The sequence below is a fragment of the Solanum verrucosum genome, unplaced genomic scaffold, assembly GCF_900185275.1.
Source record: "Solanum verrucosum unplaced genomic scaffold, falcon-dt-bn FXZP01000142.1, whole genome shotgun sequence".
Taxonomy (NCBI): Eukaryota; Viridiplantae; Streptophyta; class Magnoliopsida; order Solanales; family Solanaceae; genus Solanum; species Solanum verrucosum.
The window spans coordinates 247,887-271,196 of NW_026020259.1; the positions used below are offsets into that span (position 1 = coordinate 247,887).

General features: G+C 32.5%; 1 protein-coding gene across 1 annotated transcript; it reads left to right on the forward strand.

Moving 5' to 3' along the window:
• The first annotated feature begins 20,174 nt into the window (after nucleotides 1-20,174).
• Nucleotides 20,175-21,305, forward strand: LOC125833354 (F-box protein At2g26160-like). The gene has a single exon (XM_049512496.1). It carries the CDS (start codon nucleotides 20,175-20,177, stop codon nucleotides 21,303-21,305), a length of 1,131 nt encoding a protein of 376 aa, XP_049368453.1.
• Nucleotides 21,306-23,310: the final 2,005 nt, after the last annotated feature.

The window sequence follows — 23,310 nt, forward strand, 5'->3', positions numbered from 1 at the left end:
ATTCAAAATGTCAAATAGCCCTCAATTTTTTTTTCAATAATAAAAGAATTTATGCAATTCTAATATATAAAATTTAAACTTCCATAACTCTATTTTTCTCGTTTAGCTCTTCTATTAATATTCAAAACCTGTCTTTTTTTCATCAAATATTCTTTTTGTTGAGTCCGAAATAATCTTAATCCTTCTTGTTTTTATTATCGTCAAAATTGAAATTTGAGTTAAACTAGCCAATTTTCTATAAGATATTTATTCTGATTTCAAGTCAATTATACATATTTAAAGGTGAGCTAATTTTTTTTGAAAATATATTACATTGGTAGTTATTTTTTTTTTTATAAAAAAAAACATGTAACAATTTCGAATGATAATACAATTTGTAGGTAACATAATTTTCAAATTTTAAAATCATTTGAAATGCTAATTTAAGTGATTTTTCTATTTTATGCTAAAGATGAATGGGTGCCTCATTATTTATTTACCTCAACCTCTTTTTAGGTAAATCAAATAAATTACTCATTTCTATAATATACATGGCAATTTTTAGTTATTCTCTAATTTTTAAAAGAAAATATATAATAGTTTTTCATAAGTTCATAACTAAAGGTTATTGTGACCTTTCATATATAAAATGATCTAACTCAATTTCGGTCGTTGATTTATGGAGTCTTAAGAGAGCCTTATGTGGTGAATTAATACCTCCGTCAATTTGAAGGTATTTGAATCAAATTTCGAACACAATAAATCGTACATCAATTTAATGCCATTTAATCCTCTCAAACTCTCATTCATGCCTAATTGATGATAAGATGTTTTGGAATTTATATGATGGTGATTTGAAGCTATAATTCTAGCTCAGATATATTTCTTTTTGATATTCACACCAACTTCAAATCTGACAATTTGAATTTTTTTAATTTTAAACTAACCAATTTCAACTTCAATTTCACATATTTGAAATTAATTCTAGAACGGCTAATTTTTTATTTTTTAAATATATTTTTCAATTATTTTTTAAACAAAGATCCTAAAAATGGTTATTTGTACTTCTCTCCTGGTTAGGAAATGAATGAAGAATAGGACTTCGGATACATGCATTCGGTGCGTTCGAAAACAAGTATCTCGGATATACGGGGTTAAAATTAAGTGTAATTTGTTATAGATATACTGTATCCAAGTGGATTTGCATGTATCTTGAATGCACAGACAAATCTCGTCGCTCTCCCTCCTATCTCGCTCGCCACTCTCCTATCTCACTCGTATATCTGGTATCTCAAATACATGTATCTAGTGTGATTCACATGTATTTGGGATACATGGACAGAGATCTCGCATGCATCTTCCTATTTCAGCGTATCTGGTAGCAAAGCACATATATTTAGATGAATCTGACTTGAAATCTGGTATGAAATTATTAATTAGTGAGACTGAGACAGTATGCAATTATTTCAAACGATGGGGAGAATTAATAAATATGATAGAAATGTTTGTGTAATTAAGTAGTTTTCCAAAAATAAGGTAACTTACAGAAATTCCACCAGTTTAGGAGTTAATTATTTAGATACATGTTAGTTTGCAATATTACAAATCTTACCACATTTTGAACTTCAGATACATGTATTTGATACATTCAGATTCATGTATCTCGAATACATGGGGTCAAAATTAGGTATAATTTGTTCTATATATATTGTATTCAAGTGGATTCGCGTGTATGACAAATCTCGTTCGCTACCCCCTTCTCGCCTCTCTCCTTATTTAAACGTATCTCTTAGTAAAAAATATGTATCTAGGTATATGCGACTTGAAATCTGGTATGAAATTATTAATTAGTGAGATAATATGTAATTATTTCAAACTATAAGAAAAATTAATAAATATGATAGAAATATTTATGTAATTAGATAGTTTTTCAAAAATAACAAGAGTGGTTAAGAGGGTGAAAAAGAAAATTATAATTTGGACCTCTAATGGGCCGTAATGGTTGCTGAATGCTGATGCATCCTTCAGGGCCTTCGGGAACTCGGCCCAATGGGCTTAAACATGGGTCATGTAGTTTTCATTTGAAAATAGTCATTGTTATTTGAAAAAATTACTTGGATGAGTGCATTTTAATAAATAATTATTAATTATAGTGATACTTTTTATTTATTATCATTCATAGTAATACATATCAATACTATGATAAATCTGCAATATGTATTACAATTGAATTATGTATGCAATATATATGTATTATAATTGTTTTAAAATATATTATGCTTATTTGGTAAGAAATTGACACATTATATCATAAGTGTATTAAAATGTGTGATATATGTATTATACATCAATAAAACTTGTATTATATGTGTTTTATAAATTGTTCTTTATAATATATATATATATATTAAAAATGTATTAAAAGTGATCAAATAAAAAAAATTGTTACTATAAATGGTAAATAGTTTCTTGATACAGTATATTTTTGTAAGTTTCCTTGTCATTTTATGAAATTTTATTTGTGAAATTTAAAACTTCATAATAATGCCTATTTATCGGAGTATATTTATCGAATTATCGAAAAGTAAAAGAGAAAACACTTGTTCCCGTTATTCTTACTTTTGTTGACAAAGGATCATTTTTTTACTTCTTCCAAATTGAGCCTAAAGTTTTATTAATTCCTAAAATATATCATATCAAATTATACTTACACATATAATTTTATAAAGACTTATCCAAGGGAAAAACTTAAACATAAATGTCAAAGTTGAATGTTTCTAAGCGATATTTAAATTTGTTACCCCATCTCTCAATATTTAAATTAAACAATAATATTGTAATATATACCTATAATTATAATCACAACAAAATTGTAATATATATCCGTAGAGGATCTTGGATTATCATTAAGGAGTGTCAATGGTTGTAGTAAAAATATAATTATGAGTAGTAAAAATATAATTATGAGATTAATAGGGCTAGAACACATAACCTCAAGGAATTTTCACAACAATTAATCACTATACTACAATTTTAACTTGTGTCAAAGAAGGGTCAATACTTGTATATATATTTATTAAACCAAATTTGACGGCGAAAGGACACTTCTTAGGTGGGTACGCCACTAATAGATACAGAGTCTCATTTACAACAACAAAACTATATAATAAATCAGTAGATTGTCATGCATGTTCAGAAACTTTAAGATCGATATTTGTGTCCAAAGAACCTACCATCCGACTCGAGAATAGCGCTACACCAGTATAAATTGCCACAAGTCGGACAAATGAGGCGCTGATCTTGAAATGGAATACTCTTGTGGCAGGACTGATAGTGTTTCTTGAGTAGATCGGTGCTTCCAAAGGTATGATTGCATTGCGTGCATTTATGATTCGCTGCGGACGGGTTTTCTTTTTTCGATAGGTTGTCCTAGTCATTGATAGGTATGGAATCGACTGTGAGATTGCCAGTGAAAATAAGAAGACGATGAAGATTCGGAAAATCGTGAAAAAGTTTGAGAGAAGAGTCGCAGATAAATCGCAATTCGTAAACCTTTTGACACAAAGTGTATGAAATCTTCGAATAAGAATTTATACAGGGTTTTGATAGAGGAACCATATGGATTCGTTCCCGCATACCTAAATGTCATTTATAAAGTGATTTTTTGTCCGTACGATTATAACTATAATAAATAATAATATGAGTGTATATATATATATATATATATATATATATATATATATATATCTTAATTAAAACAAAAAGAGGTCATATTTGCCCTTAGTCATACTTTTTTAATAGTATAACTTGCATAAATGACTATAGTTTTAGGGTTATTAGATTGAAATAGTTATAAGTATCATATTTTAAAAAAAATAGCTACAGTTTGAGTTAAAAAATAGTTGAATTCCATAAACATTTGGCACTTTAAAAAATGTAACTGGCCTATACCTTCTAGGATTCTGATAAGTTTAAAAATAGAAAATATGTTCCTTCTTTCTTCTTCATTTCACGCCTAAAACAAAAATACAATTCCATGGCAACTATCACAGTTTTGATCCGGCATTCGGAAAATGGAGCGAAGAGAATTGCTATGTAGAATATAGCATTGACGGGATAGTGTTGAAGTAATATGCTTCGTATTCTGATTTAGTTGATTTGATTTCGATACAATTGAACGTCGATCTTACAAAAAAGTGTATGAAAATCAAATACACTGTCAAAGGTAACGACTCGCCTATGGAAATACGTAACTACATGGGTGTGTGCGTATATGTTCAGTTGAGAAAGATCAACACTCAATTTGGAGTATATCCCTTGTGTGTAAGTATTTTCGATATTGATATAGTATATTCTGATTCTGGAGAAACTTCTATTGAAGGTGATGTGTTGCAACTTGAATACAATCAAGAATTAATTGGTACGAATGATACATTACCAATTGTCCCAACGTTTGGCAATCAACCAGTAGATGCATTTGATGGTGGAAATGATTTAATAATTACGAACATCGCAAAAGGAGATAATGGTGGATCAGATATACATGGATAAGTCGACATTGAAGGATGTGATGGAAAAGTATTCAATAGAAAAAAGGTTTAAATTCTTGGTGGAGAGATCAAACTCTATTAGGTAAATTGTTGTTCATTTTAAGTGTATTGAGTTATGTTTGCAGATGCAAAGCAAAACTAACAAAAAAATATAAATTGTATTCGCAACTATTGAAACGACCCCAAAAATGCCTGAAAATGTGCTTCGGAAACACCTATAATTGTAATTTCCATATATCTCAAAATCCGTGCATGATTTCAGAAATTCGACTTCATATTCTTATTCAGGGGGTCAAATTGAGTGGGAGATGGGTCTAACCCAAATTTTAGAGCAACCGTATCAAAATTCAAAAATCGCAAAAAAATGCGATTTGGAGGGTCAACTTTAAAGAGGCATATCTCTTAGCACACGAGGAACTGGAAGGGCCACTACCTATTAAATTAAAGCCCTTTGAGTTAGCTTTCCAACGCACTTAGTTTCACCTCATTCCAAGTTAGGATGAGGGAGTTATGACCATTTTCGTAAAACCTGTCTGTGCAGATTTGTAATTTCCAGTAAGCTGTTTTTTTTTTAAAGCCTCATTTTTGAGGCTAAGTGTTGGGGCGTTTTTTTTTATAAGAAGGGGATATGTCCAATACTTAGTCATATTTTTTTTCTAACTTCAAAACACTCAAAAACACTCTCTAAGCCCTCTCCAAAATTCCACCAAGATCTTCAACCAAATTCAAACATCTCAAGCTCTAATTCCGGATTCAAGACTCAATCTCAAGCTTCAATTCTCCATTCCAATCTTCATCAAGGATTCTCCAAAGTTGAGGTATGTGGGTTTGATTGTGGAAACTTTCCTTTCCACAAGTCCAACCATTTATCCTCTATTTTTACTTCAAGTTTATGGGTCCTTATGATTATTTATGAACTCTTGAAGCATGGAATTACTACTACACACCCTATTATGGTTTATTTTGCATATTATCATGAAATGAAATTATTATGTGATGTTTATGGTTTTCATGCTTCCATGATCAAATTATGAAGGTTGATTTATATATATGTATATTGTTGGTAGGCTGATTTATATGGATTTTGAAATTGGTTGAACTTAGTACTCTTGAAATACATAATTTTATTTACATGAACAATAACCCACCATGTGTTTGATAAAATGCCCATTTATAGAATTCTTAGGAAATGGAAGGTCCAATATACGTCCTATGAGTCGGATGGTCATATAATCATTGAAATGATGATGAAATGGATACATGTATACGATTTTCTCTATATAAGTGTTGTGAGTCGACCAAGCCTAGCTCGGGGGTTGTCGGCCCGGGTAACCGTATCGAGGGGTTGGTACATTGGTTGCCTAGTAGGGGGGGTAGTAGGCCCGTATAACCACATCGAGGGGTTTGTACCTTGGTCCCTAGCTCGGGGGTGGTAGGCCCGGGTAACCACATTGAGGAGTTTGTACCTCTTTCGCCTCTCCAAGGGGGTGGTAGGCCCTGAAAATACTATATTGATGGTCACTCGCCACACATGTACTACGTCCCACTAAATATGATTTTTATGTAAGCATCATTATACATATCAGTTCATTAATATGCTATCTATCGGGTATGATTATGCATTTTTCCTATGATGTCCATCTATTGTAGCATTGCATTGCATCCCATATACTTAGTACATTCAAACGTACTAATGCATACTCTATGCCTACATGATGTCACCATGTAGGGACCGGAGCACCGCTTGACCATCCTCCTCCGCGTGGCTAATACGATTTTCTATTGAGGTTATTGGTGAGTCCTCCATTCCGGGGACGTTGCTTATGATTTTTTGCTATGTATAAGACTTTTCCTTTTTAGTTATGTTTTGACTATGAGGGTGAGCCCGGTAGTTTGTCTTGGCCCCCGCTAAGTACCCATGTTTAGAGGCGGTGTTGGACAAGTTGTGTATTGTGCTTGAGCTTGACTCATCTATTGTATTTATGTATCATTCCTTTTTTTTTTCTCTTGCTCCCTTAGTCCCGATTTCCCCCTTGATTATGCTTATCGCTTATGGTCATTTTAATTGCTTCCGCGACCAAGGATGTGTAATGATACGCTATGAGGCTTGTTTGGGGTTTCTTCGGGTTCCCCATTCGCCGGTCACGTCTAGGCCCTAGGCTTGGGTCGGGACAACTATACTCTTGTATGTCAATCTACAGAATGCACATGGTTGATGAAAGCCTCAAGTATTAACAAGTCGAAGATGTTCAGAACTATAGTTTTTAACTCTGAACATACATGTCCTTTAAAGGATGAGGCACATTCAGATTGTCGTGCAACAAATGGATTGATTGGAGGAATAATCGCACTTAAATGGAGAAATCACAAGAGAAAGTACACTCCAAATGATATCAGGGATGACGTTAGATTGGACTTGGGTATTGATATTAACTACAAGTTGACATGGCGAGCAAAAGAGAAGACATTAGAATCAATAATGAGGCAATCAGCTGCGTCTTTTGGGAAGCTACCTGGATACTTGTATACCTTGGATAAGACGTACCTTGATTCACCTATACCCATTTATGTAATCACGTATGTCACTTTCAACATTTGCAACACATATTTCGCTTCCAACTTGAGCATATGTGGCATAAATTTCAGCAATTTTTGACTTGAATAGACAATCAACAATAGTGTATCTGTAGCGACAATTGATGTTGTACTTACTTTTTTTACGCAAATAATATCAAACCACATCAATATGCTATCAAAAAAATAATAATCAATAAATGTATATGCCCATCTTATAAATAGGAACAATACCTTTTGCGTATATATTCATATTTTTACCTCATCATTCAGAAGTTGTTTATCATAAGACAAAGAGTAGAACCAATTCTTGTTTGATATCAGATGAATACCCAAATTCATATCAACCGCTAATTCTATGCATACATACAAGGCAACACATTCAAATAGAAGATGCACTGACACAAAATAATTTTGATGCAAAAAATAATCTGAAAAGTATCCACATATTCAGTAAACTACCATTTAACTACAGTCATTTTCAAAAAATGGAATGACAACATAACCCCAAATACACTAGAAGGTATTCAATGTGTGAAAGTATGCCACACTAAAGGTATGCCATAGTATAATACATTGGAAGGTATATCCTCCACATAACCTTTCTTGTTCGACTTACTGTACATTAGAATGATATTGCTTACAAGTTACAACTGGCAACATACACGAAAAGCCATTGAATAACATGCTAGACAACAATCACATGTACAAGTACATTAATGTTTCGCGAGTAGTTGCATTAATGAGATTGTTGTACTCCGACATACATTAACTTAACAAAATAAGGATCTCCTAAACCACATATAAATGACACAATAAAAAATAATCCAGGCTCTATTAAAATGTATTTACTATGTAAAACTATGCACCAGAAAAAATCTAATATGCCAGAACATAATGCAAAATGGTTGCACTAATAAACATTGCATGCAAGTTGAATACATTACAAGTTGAACACTAACTATAATCCTACATCCAGATTACTTGCAATTTCTAATGCTCATATCAAAAGAAGATTACATGTTCAGTTAAAAGAAGCACTTCAGTATTCATATTCATATAGAGCTATAATAACAACATCCCCACTAAAGTCCTACAAGTGGGGTTTGAGGAGGTTAGTATATACATAAACATTACCACTAAGCTCAGAAAATTAATATGAGCGAAGAAACCAAGACAAAATATTACAAAGGCACCTACTCTAAAATTTTCAGTTCCCGATACTCCAGTTTCAAATTGTATATCCTCCACCTAACCTTTCTTGTTCGAATTACAGTACACTGCAGGTATATATGTATACATTTATTCTACATCCCAAAAAAATTAAAAAATATACATAACTCTAGTTCTTCTTCACTCCTTTCTTCTTGTTCTTCATTAACTACATGATTTCCAATCATGCCCGAAACAACATGTTTGACTTTCCTCCTCTTGTCAATTTTTGTTTCATCCACTTTCATTGTTGACCCTTCTTTCCTTTTAGAAGAGCCCGACCTTACTAATTCATCATTCAAATCCAATGTTATAGGGATATTAAGAAATTTCGATTTCTTCTCTATCTCCATTGCAGCAATGGAGCCTGAAATTTGTGATTGCATTTGAGTTATACACAAATCAAACGAGGGTATTCCCACCATGCAATTATCGGGATAATCTGTACCTCTTGTGATCCTCCTTGGAGTATTTGTTTCCGACATTGCAATATTGAAAACAACTTTCAACTTCAACACTAGAAATAAATATAAACGTATAGCTATATAAGACTTTCAAAGAAAAAAAATAGAAAAAAATAAGAATTTGAAGAAACATGTAGGATCTAAACAACAAATAAAACTCTGAAAATCAAGCAATGTCGTTGATTGAAAGGATCCGGGCGAAGAGACTGATTTTGTGAATACTTTGAAGAGGTGAAGTTGATTTAGGAGTAATTTTTGTTATTTGAGGATAAATATTTGATTTGGGATAATGAATGAAAGCTGAAAAAATAGGAGTAGTAAAGAGAGAAGCGTGAACAGAGGGAAAACAAAATTTAGGCGTGTGAAATTGTATAAAATAATTTTAGGCGTGTTAAATTGTATTTGCTATTTATTAATTAAATATAACCATCAAATATAAATAAAGTATACTATAGCTATATTGTTTTAATATGAGATGTAGTGTGCCATTTTCTGTAGTTTTTCCTTTTTAATATAGGATAAAAGGATAAATATATCCTCAAACTATCGTAAATGGTATACAAATACCATCCGTCATACTTTTTGGACATTGGTACCCCTGTCGTCCAAACACCAGAGCATATTTGCCCTTCACTCTAACGAAGACTAATTAGGGACATGTGACGCAATCCTACGGATCAACCCGATTTGACCAATTAATTAACCCAAAATTTAAATACCCGACCATCGACCCGTTTAACCCACCTGATACACCCATTACTCACATTAATACTAACATATCTAAAAACCTAAAAAAAATCTCATTTCTCTCAACTCTTTCATTCATCTCACAAACTAAAACCTTAGTTCATCAGACGTAAAGTCGTAAACTACTCACTCGTCTCCGTCGATTCTCGATGGATTCACTCTGATCCGATCATAGGTACTCACACTTTCACTACGTTCATCTCATAGATCTTGTTTGTGTTTGATTTTTACTTGTATTGCCATTCGTATTGTGTAAGAAATATGTTGTTCGATTCTCATTGGTATCTTTACTTTTTATCTAGAATCTGCATTTTATAGTGATTTTTAGGGGTTTGTTCACGTTTATCTTAAAACATGAATTGTGGTCGTTTTTTTGTTTTCTAGGGTTTTACTTTACTGTCGTCTTATGCGAATTTGTTAGGGGGTTTGCACCTCCATCTTAAAGAAATGTTTTTTTTTTGTTTGTGTTTCAGATGTATTACTTGCGTAGTGTTGTTTTCTATGAATTGTGGATATTTTATCTTCTTCTTTTGCCCATTGTCTTCATCCATTTCTTTATCTCCTTTCTTTATGTCTTTATCTTTTTCTTTTGTTTATTTGTTGTCAGTTTCTTTACTTGGTAGGATTTTCTATTATTTATGACTATTTATTGACATTTTGTAAAGTTAGGTAGGTTCACAAGAACGAGACAAGTATATAATTGTAGTTGATATTTTGTTTTTTACATTTATACATTTAGGTATTAGGACCACTTGTTTAATCTTAATTTACATAGCTTATTTGTTAATTAGTATTGTGTAATTAACTCAAATACTTAACAGAGACCACTTATTTAATTATTTTACTTAATTGATCTATTAATTAGTATTGTGTAATTAGTCCAAATACTTAACAAACTTAAACCTTGAGATAATATCTCAGATGGTCATTCAACTATGGATAGTTCTCTTAGAAAGTCACTCAACTATGCATGATTTTCTCAGAAAGTCACTCAACTTTATTTTGTAACTCAAAAGTCACTCAACTAAGGATAATTTTCTTAGAAAGTCACTCAACTACTGATATTTCACCTAAAAAGTCACTCAACCAATTTAGATGATTTTTCCATTAAATTTAATTTTAAAATATTTAAATTAATTGGGTGACTTTCTAGATAAAATATCAATAGTTGAGTGACTCTCTAAGAAATTGTCTTTAATTGAATGACTTTTGGGTTATAAAATAAAGTTGAGTGACTTTTTAAAAAATTATGCATAGTTGAGTGACTTTCTAGGAGAACTATCCATAGTTGAATGACCATGCTTTAGAGATAGGTTTTTGGTCTTAATCAAAATAGGCTTTTATAGTAATGGTTGGATCTACTACTACCTCATCCATTGAGTATAACAGAGCAAATGATGGTATAACAATGAATATAGGGATGATACTAGGAAATATGGTCCGGAGAATCTCGATAGTAGTTCCATGAACAATCCTTTGCGGGATTGGAATTTTTTTATAGTGAAAAAAAGCGCGACCCAAGATTCATGATATGAAAACCAAAATTTGAGATATTATCTCCTTAAATCTTCCTTGTTTAACTTACCTTATTTGATTGTCAAGTGTACTTATCCGCGCCTCGCACCGTCATAAAAAAATACAAATTATGAACAAATGTTAGTGTTGTAATTTTGCAAAGAATATTTTATTAATCAAGCATCTTTTCATGATCTTGTCATTTTTAAAAGATAAAATACATAAAATAAAAAAAACCCTAAACTTGGCAGCACAACTTACTTTAGCACTTAAACTATACGGGTGTTTAAATACCATCCTTAACATCTTTCAAGTGATTAAAACACCCTTAGCCCTAAGGGATGATGTGGCAGAGAGAGTGAGTGCACTCTCCTGAAAATGCATGAAAAAAGAGGGAAAAAAAGCTAAATTTTTAAAGCTTTACACATGGCCTTTTTAAATTTTATTGGCCAATATATAACAAATTATTTAAATAGTTTTTTTTATATATTAAATCTTTAAAATATGTAAATTTTCTTATTAAGAGGTAAATGAAATTAATGGGTCCCCTTTTTAATTTCTTTAATTTTTTTATTTTTTATTTTGTTGTCTTCCTCAATACACATCTTTCTCTGTTGAAACATCTCCTCTTCCATCTTCTTCCCCACCTCTATCCACTATTTTTATTTCACTAGTCTTTTACTAATCCGTAAAATTCAATACCAATGTCATTTTATTGACGTCAATTTCACTCTATTATTTGTATCGATTTGACAAATGTAAACTTTCTTAAATTTTGAGTGACCCATTTTAATTTCTAGATCATTCAAACATTTCTCATAAAATTTATATTTTTTTTGGATCAACTTTCTTATACAATCTTCATTTCTTATTTGAGTTGTCAAGAAAAAATTGGCTTTCAAAAAAATCCATTCTCCAAGAGGGTAAATTCGTTGGGAAGGTTCGAAGAAGATAATGTGAATTTCTTTCTTTAAAGTGACTTAAAAAATTGTTGAATAGTGAAGAAGAAGAAGAAGAGGAAGAAAAGAAAGTATTGAAGGTTGGAATAATGGTGAACAACAAGGAAGAAGAAAGAGAGGAGTGGAGGGTGGGGGTATGCATTTATAAATTAATCAATTGATATAATTAATTTTAAAAAGTGTTTAAGAAAAAATAGTGAATAAGTAAAAAAGAAATAAAATTAATGACATGGTGCCTATATGGTTATGATGTGGCGCTTACGTGGCAATGATGTGGCATGTGAGAGTGGTGTTATAGTCTCAGGGTAGAAAAAAAATCACTTCAAAGATGTTAAGGGGGTATTTAAATGCCCGTGTAATTTAAGTACTAAAGTAAGTTATCCGACCAAGTTCATGTTTTTTTTTGTTTATGTATTTTCTCTTTTTAAAATTCATATATTTTTAGATAATATATATTCTTGACTGAAAGATCATGTAAGAGACATCAAAATTGAATATGAAATTATTTGTTTATCATGTATTAATTATTTGACAATGGATGCCTCTTGGCACTTTGGTTAAGTTCTCACTTCTGTTCTTTCATAAGTAATATTGAAACCAAGAAGTGCTCGGAATTTCTGGTGGAAGTTTGTTTTCATAGAAGTTAGAAGGTGATGTCGTTTAAATGCAATACAGCATATCATCTTTTACTCATGCTAATTTCATTTAGGGACAAATTATAAATCAAACTGCAATTAGATAGGAGATATTTAGCGACGTATTAGTAGGATCTACTAATAAATTCCATAGACAATTCTATATTTTTGAAATTAAATTATTTTCAACTCTAGAAAGATAATATTCTTTTTGTAACGGACTAAAAAAATATGTCACATAAATTGAATAAAAGAAGTTCTTATTATTTTTATGACCATTATGAACTAAATAAGGAAATAAAAGAAGATTAATTGTATCATTACATGTTTATTCAAAATGTCAAATAGCCCTTAATTTTTTCCCCAATAATAATAGAGTTTATGCAATTTTAATGTATAAAATTTAAGTTTTCATACCTCTATTTTTCTAGCTCTTTTTTTTTTTTTTTTCAATTTTCAAAACCTGTCTTTTTTTCTTTTTGTTGAGTCTGAAATTAATCTTGATCCATCTTGTTGTTTGTATTATCGCCAAAATTGCGATATGACTTAAACTAGTCAATTTTACATATTTAAAGGAGTATAGGTGTATATAGTACTTATTTTTTGAAAAAAAATAAATTATATTTCATTGGTAGTTATATATCACAAAAGCATGCAACAATTTCAAATGATAATACAATTTGAAGCCTGTAGGTAACATAATATTTTCAATTTTGAAATCATTTGAAATGCTAATTTCTATACGATACATTGGCTATTTTTTGTTATTCTCTAATTCTTAAAAGAAAATCTATCTATATTTGGGTGGTTAACTGATGAGGGTATTTGTGGTCTCTTGAGATAACGGCGGGGTATTTTTTATCCCAAAATGTAATGTAGGGTATAAGTGGTCTATTTCGTATAATGAGGGGTAATTTTGACCCTTTTCCGTCTATAAAATGTAAAAATAACTTTTAGTTATGATAAATATAAAAATATTTTCTTTTTGAGTACTAATAAAATAAAGAAGACACTGTCTTTACAATTTTACTGTTAATGAGATAAGGGTCTTGTTTGGTTGCCTGACCTTGTTTGGTTGCCTTCTTTTGTGAATTCCTGAATTTATCATATGACCATTTGCACACATGACCTCTTTCTTCTTTCTCTTCACTTTGATGGACCTTCCACACATTGTATGTCATTACTTTGTGTCCATCAAGTTATTCATGTGATCCATGCTATCCGTCTCATTATAAGAAAAAGTACATAAACGAAAATTAGAAAGAGTCACATATAATGAAAACTTTTGAATAAAGAGAATAAAACTGTTTGAATGAACACGAAATCTGTACCACTGGATGGTATAATTAATCCTTTTCTACATAGTTGACTCGAAAACAATATATATATATATATAAATTTGGAACAAAAACATACATTAAAAAAATTGAGAAGAAAGTTATTAATAAGTAACAACAGTTGTAGAATACTTAGAATTGATATAAATGAAAGGGAAAATGCATAAGTACCCCGCCTATGCCTAAAATCCATGAGACACACCTAACATTTACTAAGGTCCTATTACCCTCCCCCCCCCCGAATTTATTTTATATATAATTTTCTACCCCTTTTCGGCCTACGTGACACTATCTTGTGGCCCCAGTGCGTGTTGACAATTTTTTCAAGGATAGTGCCACGTAAACCGAAAAGGGGTAGAAAATTAATTAAAAAATAAGTTCGGAGATAATAGGACCTTAGTAAAGGTTAGGTGTGTCTCAGGGATTTTGGGCATAGGCTGGGGTACTTATGCATTTTCCCTAAATGAAAATCACCTATGCTTATACCTAGCTGTAATTTCTATTTTTTTGAGAAAATTTACAAAATTGTAGAACATAACTATCATTTCTTAACCATACCGTTAGAATTTGGAGTGTATTTTTTCGTCAAAGATTTACATGAGATTCGGTTAAATAGATAAAATGAAAAATGAAACTAAATGTACAAATATATATACGATCACAAAGTTGGCTAGAGGAAGTACACAATTTCGACATTGATATCTAAAATCTTTTCAATTACATTATCAAAACAATAAAATCGTAGACATAAAGCTTTGAAACACACCTTAAGAGTTATGAAAAAGTGATTATGTAATAATGAAATGAAAAATGGAAAAGTTACAACTACAAATTTTGAAAGACCATATCTGTAATGCTTGGATAGAGGTTGATTTGAACCCCCATCTGATATAGCAATTTGACAATATATACTTTTGAATAAATAATCTATATAAAAGAGTCAAGATAACCTATATCAAAGAATCACAATTATGAACATAGAAAAAATAACTATTAATCATAATGCATATTAGATTTTGATAGTGAATATGAAAATGTTTGGATGCCATGTAAGCTAAAAATGTGTACAAAATTATAAAAAAAAATTGAGTTTGTGATGATAATATAACCTTAGTAGAATTCACTTCTGGTACCTTAATGCAGGTATACACTCATGGTGTGTCTAGCCGAAGGAAATATTAAATCATACAGACGGGGTTGCAAACTGAAAAGGGGACTTGGTCCTTCTCAGGTTAGTATCACTTATGCTACATTGTTTGTATGTCAACATCACTGCCACGTGTCCCTCGCTTATTCATCGCGTCAGTTTCAGACGTCTTTTTTCTTTTAAACCAAAAGGTAGCTACTGTTTGGGGACCCGATGTCTTTTTGGTTTTATATACTACTTCTCTTAGTGAATCAAATTACAAAATCTCAACAAACAATTCTTGTTGAAATTCACTAATCCCCTTTCCAAAGCTTTTCTCTCTTTCTCAAAATGCCCTAACTCTAATTCTTCTTTAAAGATCCATATCTCCCAAGAAGTTGAAAATCCTAGTTCATTCAACTTATCCTTTTCTACTCCAGAAGGCTGTAAAGAAATCTCCTGTGAAAAGGGAGAGAGTTAGAAAACAGGTGGCTGAAAATTAAAACTAATAAAGGGACCAGGTCCTAGGGTGCAAAAACAAAAGTGAAGAAAAGGAAATGACAAGAGAAGAGCGGATAACGGCAATGGAGAACCAGAAGGTTTTGAATGGCAGAGTCTTTGACCCTGACATTCTAACCAAATTTGAAATATCAAATCTTTTTGATGCACTTGCCACAAAACGTGGAGATGTCAAGAATGCAGGGTTACCTAAAAGGTTTCTTAAAGGAAAATATCAGTTGCTTTTTGAGTTCATCAACAAGGTGTTAGTGCCCAAAACTTATAAAAAAAAACAGCGGCTTCTGCTGCTGATCTGTTTCTCATGGAGAAGCTTGATGAACTTGAAGAGATCAACATCTCTGCCATTATGCTGGAATGTGAGTGTGTTGAAGGAAAAGCTAGGGGTAAATCTTAAGTGACAGATGTTCTAGAGCAGCAGGTTGCTCTTAAACAGGAAGTGACTGATCTTACTGAGATTTTGATTAACAAGGAGATTGAAATTTCTTCACTGAGGTCTGAATTACAGAAGGTGGTTTCGAGGGGACCTAGTACCAGCGATGGAAATGAACATGTGTTGCAAAAGTTGAGGGATGAAAATGAAGGATGTTGAAGACAAATGCCTCACCCAGTGAGGAAGTTAAGGCTCTCAACATGCAGCTTATCAAGGCTCATGAGGATGCAAATGAACGTCTGTCTCTATTTATGCGCACCCTCAATCCCTTTCCCCCTCCGTCCTAAAAGTGTTTTGTTTCCCTAGTTTCCCTCTTTGTTCTTCAATCCTGATTAAAACTCTTGTGGCTTTGTGTTGTTTTCACTGACTACAGTGGTCAGTATTTGTGATCTAATGTTATTTATGTTTCTGCCCTGTTCATGTGTGGTTTAATATTCTCTTTATGCTTACATACACATGTTTTGTGTGGCCCAAGGCCCTGAATTCTTTATTGCCTTGCATTTAACTTGAATATGTTTACTGTTTCACCTTTTCAATGATGTCAAAAGGGGGAAGTTTTGTTGTAAAGGTTGGCTGTGGAATTAGGGGCATTGAACTAAGGGGGAACATACAAAGGGGGAATTTGTTATATATTTGAATGAATGTTTGTTCACTCAAGTGAGGAGTTATGCAGGTTGTTTGTTATCATCAAAAAGGGGAAAATTGATAAGTTCTTATGTTTCTTGATGTTTTGATGATCTCCTCACAAGTGCAGAGACCTGGTCTTCTGCAAAGTATGAAATTGATAAGTGTTTATGTTCCTCGATGTTTTGATGATCTCCTCACAAGTGCAGGGACACTAATTAAGGGGGAACACCAGTTATTGAATGAATGTTTGTTCACTCAAGGGAGGAGTTATGCAGGTTGTTTGTCATTATCAAAAAAGGGGAAATTGATAAGTGCTTATGCTTCTTGATGTTTTAATGATTTCCTCACAAGTGCAGGGACCTGGTCCTCTGCAGAGTATGAATATTCGTCCAGTGGTCAAAGTGTTGTACAACTGGAAAGTTGTCTGCGTCAGAAGGTTGGTGAACCTGCAGAGTACTCCACCAATCAGAAGCGACGAGGTTGCTTGTTCATTGGATAATAACTTTTCATGTCTAAATATATCCAAGGAAAAAACAACAAACTAATTCATTCATTAAAAAGGAGAGAGCCAACACGTATTCTCAAGAACTTACTAAGAGAGGTTTGCAAGGGACCTGGTCCCTGCAAGACTGCGATGTGAAAGGATGACAAGACAGCTGTCAGAAAAGTTGCCACTTCTGATGTGGTAGGTGCACAACTTTTCTAAACAGCAGGCTCTCAGCCAATGTGCGGTCCCAAGGAGTTTGTATTCATTTTGATATAATCTCTCAACACAAAACACAAACTCAAGATTTTGGCAAGCAAAAAAAAACTCACAAGCTTAAAAGGAAAAAGCCATCTTCAAGGTAGAACAATACTCACACTCAACAAAAGGATCTGATAAAGTGCTGAAGCATCTTTGTTAAGTTTGAGTTTTGTGTCTATCATTTTATAGGTTTTTGCATCTTGAAAATTCTCAACTATACAAGCAAAGACTATCTTGGTGAAGTATTCTCAGACAAGCACAACAAGGACCTGATCGAGCTGCAAACGTCAGAGTGTGTCTTAGGAGTTTTACTTCTGTGCTTATATTGTAAATCTGTTCCTAATCTATAAAGGATTCAGATTCTTGTGTTCGTTGTAAAAGTCTAAGTCAGTTGAGGCTAACTGATTTAGTGGGCAGCATTGTTTGCTGCTTAGTAAAATTCTAAGTCATCTAGGAGCTAGTTGATTTAGTGGGCGGTGTGGTATCCGCTTAGCAAAGTCTAAGTTATCTAGGGGTGATAGCTTAGTGGGCAATGTTGTATCTACTCTGGCTCATCTAAGTAATAGGAAGTATTGCTTAGAGTTGGGATTAGTAGGCTAATCTCAGTTTGTAAACTTGCTTTTACTTTTGCTTGAGAAGATTAGTGAAAACAGTTTTTTGAAAAGTCCTGGCAGGCCAGGCCGTGGTTTTACTCCCTTAAGCAAGGAGGTTTCCACATAAAATTGTTGTGCAATCTTTACTTTCAGCACATTGTTTATTTTCTGTTATTGTAACTGTGCTGAGGACCTGGTCCCATCTAGACCAGTGGACGCATACATTCCAACAATGAGGTTCAAAAGAAATTCATTTGCTCAGTTGCCATGACTATTTGAGTATGTTTGTGTCTCTATCAAAGCTGTTTGTTGGTCCATGTGGTGTGTGATAAGTTTTATTTGTCAATGACGTTTGTTGAAAGGACTTATGTAAATGATGTATATAAATGTAAATTTATTATTCATATCTATTGGTGTCGTCTTATTTTTCATTGTCTCACCTGTGAGAGCTATTATGGTGTCCCGATTCAGTCATCTTTAACTATTATGAAGTTACCTCTTAGATTATTGTTTGGTATTCCAATTCACTTTAAAAAAAAAAAAAAAAAAACCTTTAGTTGTTAATAATATGTTTGCATAATGTAGTTGCTGCCACATAGATCTTGTTCACTCATTTGGGTAATTTTACTGTATGTGCTCTCTAACCTTAGAATTGAACATGCTTTGTCCGTATACGAGTCCTCCTTATTTGGATACTCCTTAATTTAGGGATTTAAAAATACCATTATGTGTTTCCTTAATTAGTTTTAGATAAATAAGATTCTTATGTGATTTTATCGGAATTCAACTCAACCCGAGTCTCTTTTGAACTCCCCTTGCATATCTTTGAGTTGAATTCCTTCGAGTCAGCCCCAGTGATGTCTGAATTACAGGTCTTAGAGGTAAAAAATGGATGATATATGGGCTGATATACAACAGCACCACAGTATATACATCAGAGTCTAAAACAGCTTATTTCAATATTTTTTAACCTTCAAAGTAAACTAATATTGCAGGTACTATCATTACAGGTTTTATTGTTTGCTTCTCAAATCACAATTGTCAACAAAATGATTCAAGAGAATAAAGATGAATGCTAGTATCATATCAATGACAATAATTTCCCTAAAATTCAACCTTAGTTTGATTTTTTTTCATTTCAGCCGCATCAGGTTTTCGAGAAAAAAAGAAAGCATTGCATTTAATTTCCTATCGGCCCTCTTCTCTAATGTTTTCGGAGGAAGCTTGAGAAAAGTCATTTTGATTATGGAAAAAAGACGCATTGCCAATTATTTTGAAAGCATTGTATTGTTTGCCTTTAGTTCTTGCTATTTTTGTTTTTACCATCCCATATTTTAAAGAAAAAATGACCTAAATTCACAACATATATATTTTATCATATTCTTAAAATTTTCTACTATTTAAAAAAATTACAAAAATTTCTACTCTTTCCAATTCTCGGATACATCACTTTACGTGATGTATTGAGACGTATGTGATGTATCAGGACGTTTAGTGATGTATTCGAAACAGAGACGCGATGTATTGTGATGTTGAATGGTGTATCCGAAATCAGGACGTGATGTATTGAGACGTTTTGGGATGTATCCGAATTCCACAAAATTTAAGGAAGTTTTGTAATTTAGAAAAGATTAAGGATATGATGTAATTAACTCTTAACACTATTGCCCTCTCTCCTCCATCTCCCAATCTTGCTCGCCAGATATTCAAATACATATGCGGCCAGTTACATATATACAATTATCTAACCAACATATATATATACAATTCACCTCGCTTGCCACTCTCCTCCTTATAACATGTAGCTACGAATCGTAATTAGCAAATTATAACTATAAAGCATAATTATATTATTTTTAAGTGGCTATATGTGAAAAGTTTCCCCTAATTAATTTGCTTATATGGAGCATGAAGTTTAGTTTTCCCAAATATTGTAGGAGATGAATCATAAGTAATTTTTTTCTTTTCAAAATAAGAATGTAAAGGATGTCCGAAACATAATGGGCCTGACAGTCGTACCTATTCCAAATCCTTATGAATATAGGAAGTCCTGCTTTGTCTCCCTCCCTATTATAAAAACGCCCTCAAATTGTTCAATTCTTACAATCCTTGTGTATGCCCTAGACTTGAATCCCATACATACCAGATCTCTCTTCTCTGCTATGGCGGCGGGTTGGGCAGGACTGCCAAACGACCTCCTTGTTCTTATTGCAAAGCGTGTTAAAGTGATGGAAGATTACATTGCTTTCCGTGGTGTTTGTACCTCATGGCGAATGGCTTCTCCCAAGGACAATTTCAATGTGATTTCTCCTCAGTTTCCTTTGTTAATGCTTCCTCAGAAAGATGACGATTATCGAGAATTCTATTCTCTTTCCAAGGGTAAAGTCTCGCGCAAATTGTACCTCCCCGAGGCTAAAGGCCGAGAGTGTTTCCCATCTCATCAGGTAGGATGGCTTCTCACCCAATCATTCGATGGAGAAAACGTTAATTTGTTGAATCCTTTCTCCCGTACCCAAATTCGACTTCCTAATCAATTTGCCCTAATTGATGAAGATGAGGAATTAATCGAACAAGAAGAGTATAACTACATCAGAAATGCTATTTTATCTGCTAATCCTTCTTTTACTTCAGATTATGTACTCGTCATTGCATATAATACAGATGTTAATCATTTAGCCTTTTGGCGACCTGGAGATATCAATTGGAATAAATTCCGCATCGGTCACAGAGTAGGTGGAGTGTCCGATATGATTTACTTCAAGGGCCAATTTTATCTTGTTACTTGGAGCGGTGCATTAGGTATTATTGATTTTCAAGGACCTAATAGTGTTCCTGAGTCTAACGTAATTTACCTTAACGATGATAAGAAGTTGTTTCGACAACATTCAACTCAGTTCTATCTAGTTGACGTAAACGATGCACTCTTACTTGTTACCCGATTTGGTAGGAGGCGTTCAAATGCTAGCAGGGCTCTCGAAACTGTTAAATTTGAACTATATGAATTAGATGTAGTGAAAGGTAATATGAAAGAGATTAACAACTTGGGAGATTCAACGATTTTTGTGGGATGTAATGGAGGAACTTCTATCGACTCCACTAAATTTACAGGGGTGATCAAGCCTAATCATATATATTTTACTGATGATTGGTTTGATCAAAACTATCATTTGGAATGTGGCGGTGGAAAAGACATGGGATGCTACAATCTTGAAGATGGAAATATTGAATCTTTCTATCCTAAATTATCACTAAGTCATATCTGTCCGCCAACTTGGGTTATACCATCCTTATGAGGATGAGTTATTGTGTGTGCTATATATTCAGTTAGGTTATTCAATTTTATTTGTTTTGTAACTTATTTAAAAGTTAAGTTGTAGTATTTGTTTTATTTCATAATTTCACTCAATAAGAACTTTATGTTATTTGCTTTATTGTGTTGATTTTTTTGTAGCATGATCGATTTTATTTTGATTGACTTGGTTGCTTTGATTATTCGGAAAAAAAAAAAACTGAAACTTTTTGATAATTAGTCTTATTAACAACTCCAATTAATCAGAAGGAATTATCTAGGACAAAATTATATATGACACAAAATTTCTCCGCCTATTCCTTTCTAGTCGAGCCTCTTGGTCTAGGCAGGATTAAAGAGAGACGTGCATAATCTTGTGAATTTTCTGATGTAAATTGGACACTCTTTTTCTATTATTTCTTTCTTCATACGTATCCTTAATAACAAGTTGGTTACACCTACAACGGTTTATCTTAATGTTTGTTTTATTATATAACTTGTAAAGAAATTAAAAATAAAATCACTTGTCTCTTGATTACCTAATATGATCAGAAAATTTGATTACGTATTCCAAATCCTTGTTCACATAGGATTTGGTTTATAAATATAAAAAGAATGACGTCCAATAGTAACCTATGGCGGATTGGGCAGGATTGAACAACGACCTCCTTGTTGAGATTACAAAGCGTGTTAAAGTGATTGAAGATTTCATTGTTTTCGGTTGTGTTTGTAATTCATGGCGAATAGCTTCTACTAAGGACAATTTTGATGTGCTTTCTCCTCAACTTCCTTTACTAATGCTCCCTCAGAAAGATGATTATCGAGAATTTTACTCTCTTTCCAAGGATAAAATTTCACGGAGATTGTACCTCCCTGAGGCTAAAGGGCGAGAAAAATAAATTTTGAGTCAAGTTAAAAAATAAATAAAAAAAGCTTTAACAATATGATCAACTAGCATACTATTCAGATATAATTTCATCCAAAGCAGGCAAGGGGTAAGTGATAAGGGTGACAACTACAATACCCCGAGATGAACTCGAAACACACACGACAGACGATGGCAATGAACAACAAACTGGCCACCAAGCGGCACACAAACTTGCCAAATACAACACTTTAGGGGATGAACAATAGACAGCAAACCTGAAGAGAAAAAAACAGAGCATATAGCAACTCTATTCCAGAATATTTTTTAGCTCTTCTACATTGTGATTGAACGATACTCCCTTCAATTGACCGACCTACATTCAAGTAAAACTTGTCAAATAATCAAATAAGAAAGTGATTTTTCATTCGAGACTGCGAGTTATTGGGGTTTATTACTAAGCACTGTATCAGTTCTCATCCACGGATGCATCAATGTTACTGGCTTCAAAACTAACATTTAGGGGTTGTTTGGTACAAAAACTAATAATGCAGGGTTTATTTTTATCAAGTGTTTGGTTCATTATTTCCCACCTCATCTTGTGTTTGGATTAAAACTTTATAAAAAAGTTCTTTTCGATTATACCCTTAAATTATTATGTAATTGAGTTAAGGTAAATAATTGCCAGACAATATTATTTTTTTATGGCCTTCTAACTAGCTATGAGAAGAAAATTTTTGTTGTCATGTTTGTCTTTTTTTCCATTTAAATTATTTGAGGATAAATTATTACCATCTTAGTAAATTGTTCACTTACAAAATGTCAATTTTCAATTTAAAAAAGATAAACTATATATCACATTAAAAATTGAAAAGGCGGTAAACAATAGTAAAATTGAATAAATCATCTACATTTATACATAAAAATTGCAAGTTGTAGTTTTAATATGTATGCAATTTTATAAAATTTTCAAAATACAAATATATATATATATAAAGGTATTAATCATACATCCTATAATACCATGTAGGAGGTATAACTAATCCATGGATTAGTTATACATAGGCCCAAATTTCTACTAAACATAGTACTAAATAATACCACACATAATACATGGACTATTTATTTTAATGTGCGCCTACCA

Bases quoted from the DNA above. Each gene is read 5' to 3' on its own strand.
- LOC125833354 (XM_049512496.1), top strand. From the start codon at position 20,175: ATGGCGGCGGGTTGGGCAGGACTGCCAAACGACCTCCTTGTTCTTATT.